The sequence below is a fragment of the Triticum dicoccoides genome, chromosome 6B (assembly GCF_002162155.2).
Source record: "Triticum dicoccoides isolate Atlit2015 ecotype Zavitan chromosome 6B, WEW_v2.0, whole genome shotgun sequence".
Lineage (NCBI taxonomy): Eukaryota > Viridiplantae > Streptophyta > Magnoliopsida > Poales > Poaceae > Triticum > Triticum dicoccoides.
The window spans coordinates 456884245-456897904 of NC_041391.1; the positions used below are offsets into that span (position 1 = coordinate 456884245).

Consider the following 13660-nt stretch of genomic DNA (forward strand, 5'->3'; position numbering starts at 1 on the left):
GGGTTTCCCCCCGGTGTCGCCACCCCCTCCAGTATCTCCTCCCCTTGCCGCCACCCGAGGCACGCCCGGCAAGACGCGGCGGCTGCCGATGAAGGTGGCGGCGAGGTCCCCCGTCGCTTCGTTCCCCTCGCGAAGGACCACGGACTCCGGGGTGGCGGCCCCGGTCGGCGAGTCGGCGCGGCCTCTGCGACAGGTGGCGTGCGCGGGATGTGGCGGCCGGCCTCCTCGGCTGCTCGGGCGGCGCGGAGCCGGCGGGGGGTGGTCGTGGCATGGATTTCTTCCGATCCAGATCTGAAGGTCGGGCTGTTTTCTCCTCCTCTGCTCACTCCTCCCGTCGGGTTGTCCGATCTGCAGCTTTGGCTGCCAGTTCCGGTGCCGGCGGTGTGCTGGTGGCATAGCATGAGTCCGGGGGAAACCCTTGGTTGGCTCTCCAACCACGACGGTGAGGGCGCGTGCGCGCATCGCCTTTCTCCTTCGAGGCACCGCTGAGGACTCCCTATCCATCCCCGTCCCAGATCCCGGGTGAAAACCCAAAACTCGTCTCGGGTTGGGCGGTGGCGGCGCCCTGCGCGTCGTTCCCTCCTTGGAGGCGCCGCCTTGGGTCGTCTGGTTCTCCGGGTGAGTGGCTCCGAGGTAGGAGAGCGCCCGTCGGCTGCGAGTCCAAGCAGAGGCATCTCCAAGCTCCGCACTTGGGTCTTTGCAGCTGGTTTCTTCGACAATCCCCCCAGCGGCTTTCCTCCTGTTCTCGGTTGCCCGGGCGGGTGGCAGTGCAGCTAGTGGTGTGAGCCTATGGCGTGGTGAGAATCGTGAGCTATGCCTGTTCTGGGTTGCGACCGGCACATGTCTGTGCTCTCGGGTGAGCGCCCAACGACCCGACGGTGCGGCGCCTTCGAGCCTGGGCGAGAAGATTGGGGTCTTCTTCGGCGTTGGAAGACAGGTTGCGGGGTCCCAATCCCATGATCCGGCTGCTCTCAGTGCTTGCAGGCCTTTGGCTGAACCCCGAGGCTTCTCTGCTTTCCTGCTTTTGGTGTCGATGAGCAGTAGGCTTCGACATTACTTGCAGAACTTTCATGTCTTTTCCTTTGTGTGCAGTAGTGTGCGTTGCGTTGTAAGCTGCCCAGTCAGCTCCCTTGTATCTTTCGGTCGCTCTTGCTTGGTGGCCTTGTGTAATCCTGGCCGGTTGATGGCTTTGTTAATTCGAAGTCGGGCTCTCCCTTGAGCCTTCGTTCTAAAAAAGAGTACAAGCAGGAGAGAATAAATTGAGAAAGAAACACAAGCAAGAAAAACTGGAGATAAAGCAAAAGGGATGAACCAAAGAGCGGAAAACTGGAAACCATAATAGACAATACAATATATATATTCCAATAATAATAATTAAATAAAGGAAAGAAAAAGAAAAGCTAGCCCTAGTACCGCCCTATCCCTCGTTCTCTCCTTCCATCTGTTGTACGGTCCCCGTCCGTTTCCCACATTTTCCGCTTCCCCCCATCCATCCCTCCATTAACTCGTCTCCCGATCCCAACCCCCACGAAAATCCCAAAAATATTCAGAGAAGCAATCCCTAGTCCCCGAATCCCACCTCGAGGAGTATCCCGATTCGCTTCCGATCAGCGCCAACTCCATCTGCGGCTTCATCTCAGGCGGTCCCGGGCGCGCAGTCTTGGCTCGGGAGATCCGGGATCCCGTTCTTTGGTGTTCTGGGCTCAAATCTTGCGGCTTCTGGGCAATGTGATTAGGCCAAGGGGCGATTTTAGGCGCAGCCGTTCCTGAATCTCTCGCGGGGTTGCAAAGATGGAGCATGTGATCGGGGGGAAGTTTAAGCTGGGTAGGAAGATTGGGAGCGGATCTTTCGGGGAGCTGTATCTTGGTACGGTCCTCGTGGTGTTCTTAGATCTCTCATCTGTTTCTGTCCGTTCGTGTTGCCAAGCTTCATATCTGGTTAGCTTATTTTTTTTACAAGGGTGATTAATTTGGTTGCAGGCGTGAACATACAGAGCGGCGAGGAGGTGGCTATCAAGTTGGTATGTGAGGAAAAAAAATTCGATTCTGTTGTAAACCTTTTCATTTGTTATAAATATACATATGCATGTTTTCATCTGGTGTTAACTAAATATATGTGTGTAATTTGTGAATACATTATGGTCCATCACTAATCAGAAATGTTTTGGACATCTTATTTAGTATCATGCCCTTCTCATATGAGTAGCAACTCGCAATGAGGAGTCTAGGATTTCTGAACACTATAGGTTCGCTACAGGCAAACTGATCTATTAGAAATACGCAGAACTAGGGAACTAGAAACGGGACAAAGTGTTTGCTGCTCCCAGTTGGAAGTTCAATTTTCATTATCTGTTCGTTTAAGTATGCTTGTACACCTTTGTGTGGGTTACAAGAGGGCAGACACATACGAACACCATACAACATTCTTAGCATGTTGTGTACTCTTTCAACATTCTATGAGTCAGGAATGAGAACAGTACTGTTACATCAAGTAATAGTTAACAAAAGAAACACTATCCTTTTCAAGTAAATCTTTGGCTCGATGGTAGTTGAAATCTATCTATCTAATTCAATCTTTCAAGGAAGAGTGAATTGAGCAAAACCCCATGTTCAGCGAAACTTACAAGTTATAACACTTCGCCACACCTGTTGGACTTTTTCGCAGCAAAAACTCATCTCCGAAGAACCATGCTCTGAACATGCGATTCTATACTTTCTGCCGTTCAGTTATTTCAGTACAATGTGCAGTTGTTTAGTGGAATTCTCCGTGGAAGTAACATCTTCATAAACACTGTTAGTTATTTTCTTAGAAAATGAGCCAACGGTCCCTTGCTGTCTGCTAAATGCTGGTGTTTTATTATAGAGCCTGATGAAATTTGTGATTTCTTAATTGCTTAATTTCTACCTCCGCATGTCTTGGATTGTGGGCATAGATGAAGCAACAACTATGCTCTGAGAAAGTGTAGGTAATATTGAAATAATAACAGTTTTTTATAAATTGAACATATAACTTTGCATAGACATGAATTTTGAGTGTTATAGCTGGTTACTGCCCGTGCAACTGCTAGCATCTGGACATCCTAACTGACTGTCCTTATCATCTCACGATATTTGGTAGGAATCTGTCAAATCAAGGCATCCCCAGCTTCATTATGAGTCAAAACTATATATGCTTCTGCAAGGGGGGAGTAAGTAGCAATACAATAACTTCCTTTTGAACGAGAATCAATACAAGAGCTCTTTTCATCCTTTTTTTAATGATTTTGATTTAATGTTCAATTTCAAACTTCAGTGGGGATTCCTCATCTTAAATGGTTTGGAGTGGACGGGGAGTACAATGTCATGGTCATTGATCTTCTTGGTCCAAGTCTGGAGGACTTGTTCAACTTTTGCAACAGAAAATTTACCCTTAAAACAGTACTTCTGCTTGCTGATCAGATGGTGAGTGCTTACTGTATAACTTCATTTTGGCTGTTAATATTGGCCACCTGTCTTACAGAATGCCAATGTAATTTTTTATTTGCAAACTCAAATCTCTGAGTTCTTACTTGTCTGATCCTGACAAGTTGATGTATTCCTTTATTTTTAAACAGATCGCTAGGGTAGAGTACATGCACTCGAGGGGCTTTCTTCATCGTGATATAAAGCCAGACAACTTTCTTATGGGTTTAGGCCGTAAAGCAAGCCAGGTTTGTGCCATCATGAACATTTTTACTGGTACAAGTGATTTATCATTTTTTTCTTCACTTTAGAAATTGTTGGTTGCATACTGTACTGATTCTAGTTTTTGGCCTGATTCTGATACGATACATTAAAGACTAAAGATTTATCAGCTGGCAGCCTGGCAGCACAAACAACAGGGGCAGCGCCAGGGCTGGGCCAAGTTTGTGGCTAGCCTAGCCTGATCATACTCTCCATGACCCTTTAGCTTTTAAATGGGCTTCTGGGACTGCCTGGGGCTAAAGCTCTAGCTGCCCAGTCCTGCCTCCACCCCTGAGTTCTACCCTCCAAATAAAGAGAGGCTAAAATGGCTAACGTACAAGCTCTTTTGCATCAGCAAATAAACAATTGCATAATAAACCAAATTCCTGTGTTTTAGCAAGAGATTCACCTTGAAACTGCTTCAGCTGATGTTCATGCATTATAATTATAATGACTGTAATGGTGCTGTACCACTCTATTTAATTATTGACTGTTCTTAGTCAGTGTTGATTAAATATTTTAAGACATTAATTATAAATGTTCAAGTCCTGAAGGTACAAAAGTACTGATCATTCTGCATTTTGTCTATAAGTGCTCGTGGCTCGTGTATACTTTTAGAACAAAGATATCCATATTCTCTTGTTAGTCAAATTAGTTCTGATGTTTGCTGCAATGAGCATGTCCCTTTCAAACACATTATTTGAGTGATCTCGATACTTCTGTTTGCTGTGAACTGAGATATCTGCTTAGAAAACTGATTGCAGTTACTGTAACAGGTTTATGTTATTGACTATGGCCTTGCAAAGAAGTACCGGGACCTCCAAACTCACAAGCACATACCATACAGGTACTTGCAACTGTTGTTTAAAAGGAATTCTCGTAATGTCCCGAAGATTGTCCTAGACTTCTAGTACAGAATCTAGCTTATAAAAAAACAAACCCTTCCTGCATTTGAGGTCCTTAACATATTTGCGTGTTGTTCAGTCTGACATGTAAGCTCGATGTTTTGCTCATCCTAGCACAAAGCTCGTGCGTTGCTATGAACTACGAAGCCATAAAAAAAGGAATTATCACTGGCTTAGGAGGTCTTCAAAAGATCATGGTGTCTTGCAGCTATTGCATGGTTCATGATTAAAAAGAGTGTAAATATAATAAAAGATCATGTTGCAGTCGCTAAAGAGTCTCGAGCGACCATAGTTGGTCCTTTGCAAGATTTATAGTGAGAGAGCATTTTGAATTTGGAACATAGGAGAATGGGTGTGAGTAAGTCGAATGCACAAATCGTGGATTAGGTAGGAGGACAACATCTATCGCCGCGTTGAATTGTAATTTCTTTGCCCTCTTCTGCTATGACATGGAACCAAAATAATTGGTTGGGCAGAGAAACTAAAATCAGGACCATGATTTTGAATTGGAGTGGCATACTTGCATTTATAATTTGTGTTTTTACAAGGAGTGTTATTCTCACATTACTTCATTATTTGGGGTTGGTCTCACAAATAGTAAAAGTAACATTTGTTTATTGATGTCTCACAACTAGTAAAAGTAACATTTGTTTATTGATGTCGCTTGGAAGGTTGCTAGTCCCACGTGTGGTAGAAGAGCATTTGTTTATTTGTGTGGTTCCACATGTGAACTCACCACCAACTCCAACCTTTATAAGTAGGAAAGACAATATTGTTAACAGCTTTTGGCATAGTGTGATGTAACTTTGCTTGGCACACTACCTGTGGTACAATATCGGCTACTAAATGTCAAAGCTAAATTTTCACTATTGTGCTTTGTAATGCCTGAAATTTGAGTTGATTAGCAGTACTAGGACAAAGGGAAACGTTGAAACCAAAATATCACTAGCAATCCTACTGGAGGAATTTGTAATAATGGGCATTACATAATTCTTCACAGTTGTGCACTAATAAATCTGGGTATTCCTCCAGCCGGGTTGGGCTTCAAAAAAGCCTGGCATGCAGGAACCAATGAGGCCCGAAAATTTACTTTTACCAAGCATGAGCCTGGCCCAGTGTAGAAACCCGAAGCCAGAGGCCCAGCCTGAAAACTCGAAATTCCTGCTCCCCCAACTGAAAGTTCGCTGCTTGTACAGATCGATCCAAGATCCAAAAGAAATTCCATTTGTGCCACACGTTTGTTAATTTGTAGCTTGACAAGATCAACTCACCGACACATATATATCAGATTGAAAAGGTATCTATTATCCGTGTGCTACTGTGAGAAGATCCATTCACCACTAAGATACAAATAAAATATTTACATTGAATTTGGAACATTGAAAGTGTGTGCTATGGACATGAGCCAAACTTAAATAAGTTGATTGATTCACAGCTATAAACCAGGAGATAATTAACTCGTAGATCAAAGCAGAAGCAACAGGTGTCCTCAATGGCTCTACACAGCCGCGCGGAAAGTATAGGCGGCCTCAACACAGCTCCGTGGGAAGGCGGTGGGAGGACACGGCCTTGACGCAGCGCCTGGTGATAGCAGCCGCCGCGGTGCATGGTGACCTCTGCTGCTGTGCGTGGTGAGCGACGCCATGTAGAACGTGGCGTTGCAAGGGACTAGGGGAGCTGCCATGGACGGACAGGGCGGCGGCAGCTTGGAGCCTTGTGTGCGGGGAGGGCTGCAGGCTAAGGGCAAGTTTGGAACACAGGATTCCAAAACACGGGAATAGGAAGGGTTGCAGGTGGAAAACAAAGCATTGTGAAACATAGGAACTTTTTACAAGAGTCTATTTGGAACATTGGGCACAAAACCTGTCTTTTTTTCATGAAACTACATGCACAGAAAAGACATGAACATGTACATGTGTCCTTTTTTTTGGAACATTTTTTGCGTGCTTATTGTTCATCCAGTGTTTATGGGAGCTAGTTCGTGGCCCCATAAAATATGCAGTTTCTCTATTGAGATATTTCTTTCGTGTATGATCCTATCTTCATACTTATTTGGATATGTACATTTGGATCTTACATGTTTTTCTTTGCTACCATAGGGAGAACAAAAATCTTACAGGAACAGCACGTTATGCTAGTGTAAATACCCATCTTGGAGTAGGTGAGTGTTGCTACTTCTGAACATGCGTTATGTCGACATCAGCATAGATTTCTTTGTTCAATTAACAAAGATCAAGGCATATTCTGTAAAGTTGTTGAACAAAGCATAGTTCTTTTGAAACCTTAAGTTTTGCCGTTATCACAAAGTTAGTCAGCAACAATGTACACCTGACCATTAAATTCTCCCCAATATGTCTGAAATGCCTTAATTTTCTAGCTGTGATTAAGCATGTCTCTTCCGCTGATTGCTGGTACATGTTATACTAATGGGTTTTCTCTACAGAACAAAGCAGGAGAGATGATTTAGAATCTCTCGGTTATGTGCTGATGTACTTCATAAGAGGAAGGTAGGACATGTATTACTCCCTCCATCCCATAATATAAGAGCGTTTTTGACAAATAACGCTCTTATATTATGGGACGGAGGGAGTACTTTTCTAGTGGTTTAAATTCCTTTTTGGTTGTCGAATATATTTCACTGACCTATATAACTTGCCTCTCACAGCCTTCCTTGGCAAGGTCTGAAAGCTGGCACGAAAAAACAGAAGTATGATAAAATTAGTGAAAAGAAAATGTTAACTCCAGTTGAGGTAATTAAATGTAGTTTCGTTGACAAACAATTCTACAAAGAAGTTTGGTATATCTTTCACTTGTAATATAATCTTATGTATCACTATTTGCACAATTTTGGATAGGTCCTTTGTAAATCTTATCCATCGGAGTTCGTTTCATACTTCCATTACTGCCGATCCTTGCGATTTGAAGATAAACCAGATTACTCCTATCTGAAGAAACTCTTCCGAGATTTATTTATCCGTGAAGGTACTATCAATAAATATAGTAGTTTGAAGTTTCTATGCATCTACATCTTATACACTGTCTGATGGATCTTATAGGGTACCAGTCTGATCATATATTTGACTGGACTGTGTCTAGGCAAGTAGCAGAGAATAACAGATTGCGAGTATGTCCTCCATTCCTCTTTCCAGTTGTTTTTAGTAGTGCAAGCCTGACTGTACTGAATGTGTAGCATTGTTTTCCTCTGTCAGCCAAGTGGAAGGACAGCTGGGTTGGTGGGGCCATCTGCAGAACGGGCTGAACGGATTGCAGGTTTGTCAGTTGCATGCACTTTTGCAAAAGTTTATATTCAAGAAATAAGCTATGCAGGGAGTGTAATTGCTTTTTGTTTCCTTGTTTAACAGCAAGACAGGATGTTCCTGATAGATTCTCTGGTTCAGTGGACACATTTGCCAGAAGAACTGGCTCCGGTTCTGGCCATCATGGAGAAAACACGAAGCACAGAACTCTATTGGATTCACTGTTGGCACCTAAGATGGTTAGAAGTGCTCAATTTTAGTTTAATATTTGATTTATTTCAACCAATGTCTGGTTGGTGACCATGCACGTACTTTCAATGCAATTTGCCATGTTTGTACAAAGCAGCATTTGATTGTTGACAGTTATACTTACAATGGCATACCTATGGCTTTAGAGGACCAATATGGATGTATTGGATAACTGAAAGTCTTACAACGTTTTTACCATGTATGCTAGGCTGCTGATTCGGATAAAAGAAGGCCTACATCATCCCGGAATGGGAGCACATCGAGGAAGGCTCTCCTGTCAAGCAGCAGACCAAGTTCTGGAGAGCCCAGTGACCCCACTCGCACTAGCCACCTAATCCCAACCAGCAGTGGCAGCAGTCGTCCATCAACCACTCAGAGGCTTCACCAATCAACTGGACTCGAGGCCAGGTCGTCATCGCTGTCGAAAACTGCGAGAAATGTCCATGATGATCCCACTATAAGGACATTTGAGCGCCTTACAATTAGTGCAGACAGGAGGAAATAAAAGTTTGGAGAGTAAAAAGATGTCAGTTGCTGTCATGAGTGTGGGCATTTGGATTCTTTCAGCTCCAGATGATGCTCACTGATCAGCAAGATAAATGATGTTGTGCTACACAAGATGCCGAGGAATGCATATAGCGAAGGCGGCTCATCGAATCTTGGCATGAATGATCGAGCACTGTTATTTCAATGTCTGTTATTTTGAATGGTTAAAGAAAATGTTTTACACCATTCTGATGGGCCTGGATTGGCTGCATGGATTGGCCGTGCTGGCCCAATTGATGTTAATGTTGAATCAGACACTTGCGGAAAAACTATTCAAATAAAACAGTTTATCAGACATTCAAAACTATTCATGTGTTTTTTATGGTTGTTGTACCTGTACATGAAAGTGTTGACGCATGAGTTGATAGGGTTTAATTCCTTGCATCACTGAACTTGTGCAAAATCTGAAGTCATTATGTTGTTGCTCTTCTAGCCTTACTCGTGCAAAAAACATGGCCAAATATGCCTCAGACTGTATGTTGTTGCTCTCCTAGCCTTACTCGTGCCAAAAACATGGCCAAATATGCCTCAGACTGAACTTATTTCCTACTGGCAAGTTCTGTATTGCCCGCCATCTGTTCCTTGACATGTGTCTCACAGCTTTGTAACTAACCGTAAAAGCCCCCTCCCTCTCAAAAATAAAATAAAATAAAATAAAAGACCAGTAAGCCTTGGGTTACCACACGGTAGTAGCTTTTTTTTTAACCGGGCTAATCCCCTTTCCATTATAGAAATAACGGAAATACAGCCATATCCAAGTTCAAACGAAAAAGGGAAAGGGAAAAAGCAAGTTCAAGCACTACAGGGAAACCCGCTGTGGGCGCTCACAATTGAAACGCCCACTACGAGGCAAAAACCCTGGAGCACTATCAGCACACACCAAAAGTAGCAAAGGTTAAGCAAACACCACAGCCTACGCAGAGGCGATACAGCAGGAGCATAGAGCAAACATAAACGGCTATTAGTTCTACGGGGATCCACCAGACAGCACGACCGAACAGCTTCAAAAGGGGGAGCGTTAAGAAGCACAGCGCCAGAATCACCCCAGGTCGGTGCCCGCGTTCGCAGTCGCACAGAGCCTCATCATCTCCTTAGTGTTCTTCTTCAGAAGCGACGCGCCATGCTCCAGCTTCGTTCGTTCCTCGCCTTTCAGTAGACCTGCCCAACAGGATAAATGTACACAAGCAGTGAAGACAATCTCAAAACACGGTAGTAGCTACAATTTAGTCAGTGAAGCATCCATAAAATCATAAGAGTATTGAGGATGACACGACACTATCATCGTGTTTCTCCTATTCCCATGTTTTAGAAATCATGCGAATCCAAGAGGCCCTTAGGCCATCCACATTGCAGGCACTAGGTTCGATATCCTGGTCGTTTCACCCAAATCCCCTTCAGATTCGAGATTCTGGCTTGCGTTGATGCCACTTCTGTCGTCGGGCTCGGGCGCCTCAACTCTTTTTGCAGAAAAAAACCTGTTACACAATTGTTCAAATGCATTGGGGAAACATACTCCTACACTGGCGCCACTTCCTTAATTAACTATTTTATTGTCTAGGCGTCCAAACAGGCGCCCCTGCCTTGTAGATGCCCAAAAAGTGTGTTACATTAGTGGTGACAATGTTTGGCATTTTGGCATAGACCATGACAAGATGCATTATTTTCAAAAAAAAAGAGGAATGTTTTCAAATAATGGAAGAACCAATCCCGACCCGTACATCATAAGATGCATTTCATAGAGTTAGAGCTATATGAAGTGAAGTTGCAAATGTTGTTCTGGTAGGCATCAGGCGCCTCAACACTTAGTAGAACAACATTGCTTTGACATATGGATCAAAACCTTTCCGAAAGCTAACAAGAAACTGGCACTTGTTGGGGTTTTTGCACTTTTTTGGTCTCTCTGGCGATGTAGAAACAATATAATCTTTGATCGAAAGAATTTTGTGGCCCTAAGATGCTTGTTAAACTAATGTGCAATTGGAGCAATGATTGGTCCGTGCTGGGAGCAAAGCTGGGGTAGCAAATGAGGCTTACCGCGCATCGCAGGGATGGAGACCTGGAGTTCGGCGGCTGGGCAACTGACGGGACCTAGAGCAGGAGCTCGCTGGCTTCTTCGTTTCGACGGCTGCCTATGCTGTTTCATACTTCTGTTCTAAAGTGATGTCTTTTGCATAGTTCATGTCTTAGACTCCTCTGAATTTGGGATCCTGCGTGATCCGGTAGACTCTTTAAGATTCGCATGGCCCTCGTGCCCCTGGTCTGTAATTTGTCTACACTGTCTCGACCCTGTCTTAGGTTCGAGTGTGTGCGTGGGTTTGTAGTTCCTTAAGGCCTGATGGTTTCAGTCATTTGAATCGGAGAGGGCGGCCTCACTTTTGATCTAAGAAAAAGAAGTGCCCCAACTGATTGAGCACAGGAGATTGTGTAGCCAACCCATCAACAGAGTGCAGAGCAGGGCTGAGTTGCAGTTCATTTCCCGCAAACATACAAATGAATACAGCATAAGATGCACAGGCTATTTCTTTTTCCTAAAATGAAAGAAAAATCGTCATTATTTCCAACGAGAGAAAATAATCAGTGTTGCTAGAATGAGCAAGACACCCCCTTGACTTGATCAAAGATTACAGAATCATGTTTTACTATATATTTCAACACTGAATTTGGGGCCTTGAATGCCTCGAGAAAACACATCACCAGACCAGAGTGCAGAACACAAAATTTTGCCAAGCATTTAGAGCCACAGTAGCAAAACAAGTTAACAGGTCAAGAGTATGTACATACACATGGAAACTTGCAAAAGAGACTAGCAGTACATCAGTCATAGATACATACAGTGAAATCAATCTTGTGCACATGTAACTTCCTGATTAAGCCTAGTGCTGCTATTCATTCAGTTATATCGAAGCAGAGTTTAGCTTCATCCCAGGGGCCATTGATTTCAAACTTGTACTCCTGAATCCTGATAAGCCAGTAGGGGCAAACAAGCGAGATGAAAACAACGAGAGCCAGCAGCAAAATGAAGAGCATTCGATGCAGCTGGTACGTGACGCCCAGGGTCATGACCATGAGAGCAGAGGAGAATATCAAATGGAGTCTACAGGAGTACTTCTTGATACAAAATGTGACCAGTGGCGCAAACAGGAAGACCTGCAATGAGAAGAGCATGATTGCAAAGACGTGCAGCCAAGACGGCAGGCGCGACGCCACAAGAACAGACGCCACTATCGACGCGTTCAAGGAGATGTTGCTGGTCAGCTTTGGGTTGTTGAGTGCACCTGGAGGCCTTATAGTGGAGCCAGAGTAGTCATGCAAGAAGAGATGAACCAGCAGAAGGAACACAGCAAGTGCCCAGATCGAATCTGAACTGATGGACCTGGTGAGGGTATGGCAGATTGGCGCCAGAACATAAAGGCCACTGGTGAAGAATGATATGTTGAGGACATACTTCAAGAGTAGATTCAGCGAGAATGGGCTGGTGGTGAGCAGGAGGACCAAGAACCCAACAAGCAGCAGACCAATGTCGAATTTCAAGAGAGTGATCTCGTCGATGGCCAAATTCAGCGTATGTGTCCATGTCGAAACCACAAGGGCGACGATGCAGAGATACTGGGAAATGGAGACTGAGTCGACCATCACCCTCAGGAAGTCCCTCTTGACGACATTGGCGTTCATGACCATCTCCTCCAGGAAGGAGTCGTCGGTGTAGTTATCATCGTAGCCTGGCTGCATGCCCCCATAGGCTACTTTTCTCCACTTTGTTCGACAAAGGGTCGGATTTCCGACGCCCTTCATGCCTCCTCGCTACCATGCCTTACCCATTGCCACCGGATTTGATCGAGCGATCGATCCAGATCGGGGTCCGGATTCGCGCCCCTGATTCGCCGTGGTCACTCGGCCATGCTGTCGCCGGAGTCCAAGGGAGCGCGCCGCAGGGGATATGCTTGGGTGGATGGCTGGGGCGGGGAGGCGGCGCGTCGGGAGAGCGTGAGGGCGCGGCGTGGAAGGAGCAGGCGGCGGCGGCAGCAGGGCAGGGAGGAGAATTGGGACGCGATGGTGGGGGAAGGCCGTGGCCGCTCACTGCAGGGCTGCCTCAAACTTTTTTTTTTTGCCTCCACCTAGCTGGCACGCTTAAGAGTTTGAGCGGCACTTTTTCCTTTTTCTTTTCTTTTTTTTTGGCGCTGCTAGGCTTCCGCCGGCCGATGTTTACATATTATCTGCCGCCTTGATGGCCCTTGGATGCCCGAGCTGATAGTCATTTAATGTAGTGTCCGCCTTCCTGCAACAAACGCTCTGTTGCAGAAACAAGACTGCATGCCCACTCGTTACTTCCCACAACAAATGCTCTGTTGTAGAAACAAGACCGCATATGCCCACTCGTTACTTCCCGCAATAAACGCCCTGTTGCAAAGTGCATGCCACCTCGTTACTTCCTGCAACGAACGCTATGTTGCAGAAACAAGATCGTATGCCCACTCGTTACTTCCCGCAACAAACGCTCTGTTGCAGAAACACTCTGTTGTAGAAACAAGAGAAATTGCAGGCAACACCACCATTGCCACATCGGCCAAAAAATTAGGGAAGGGATCTCTGATCCGTACATGCTTGAGTTGTCGCCGGCCACCGCCGATCCCGAGCCAGTCGTCGACGCTACCGCGTTGGATAAGCCCTGGTCGCCCAATGCCTTGCACCGCCGCGTCCGCCGCCCTCCCAAATCCAACCGCTCACACTCCCAGCCACGCTGTTGCGCAATGGAAGACCCCTTCTGTTATCCCGTTGCAGGAATGGTTGTCCTGAAACAAGAGGTGAGTTGCAAGAAATGGACACGCCTCCAGTAGACACGGGAGTGCTCTCAACCGTCTGATAAAGTATAGATCGGACGACCACGGAGCCGGCGGACTGGCGGGCGCGATCGGCCGACAGAAGGTAAGATTTCCCCCCCTTTTTTTATTTCTTAGAAACACATGTAACTTTACTTGTACTCGCGATCATTTGTTTGCAGGT

The 13660-nt window shown here is 45.3% G+C and overlaps 2 protein-coding genes across 2 annotated transcripts; one reads left to right on the top strand and one right to left on the bottom strand.

Annotated features, from left to right (window-relative positions):
* The first annotated feature begins 1425 nt into the window (after positions 1-1425).
* LOC119322195 (casein kinase 1) lies at positions 1426-8981 on the top strand. Its single transcript, XM_037595688.1, has 14 exons — positions 1426-1867; positions 1981-2021; positions 3119-3188; positions 3293-3441; positions 3594-3689; positions 4479-4549; positions 6707-6768; positions 7051-7114; positions 7273-7357; positions 7463-7589; positions 7664-7731; positions 7817-7877; positions 7970-8103; positions 8322-8981. Exons 1-14 carry the CDS (start codon positions 1792-1794, stop codon positions 8616-8618), a joined length of 1401 nt encoding a protein of 466 aa, XP_037451585.1. The 5' UTR covers positions 1426-1791; the 3' UTR covers positions 8619-8981.
* Positions 8982-11269: 2288 nt separating this feature from the next.
* On the bottom strand, positions 11270-12768 carry LOC119325773 (phosphatidylinositol N-acetylglucosaminyltransferase subunit C-like). The gene has a single exon (XM_037599500.1). The coding sequence runs from the start codon at positions 12449-12451 to the stop codon at positions 11546-11548; it is 906 nt and encodes a 301-aa protein (XP_037455397.1). The 5' UTR covers positions 12452-12768; the 3' UTR covers positions 11270-11545.
* Positions 12769-13660: the final 892 nt, after the last annotated feature.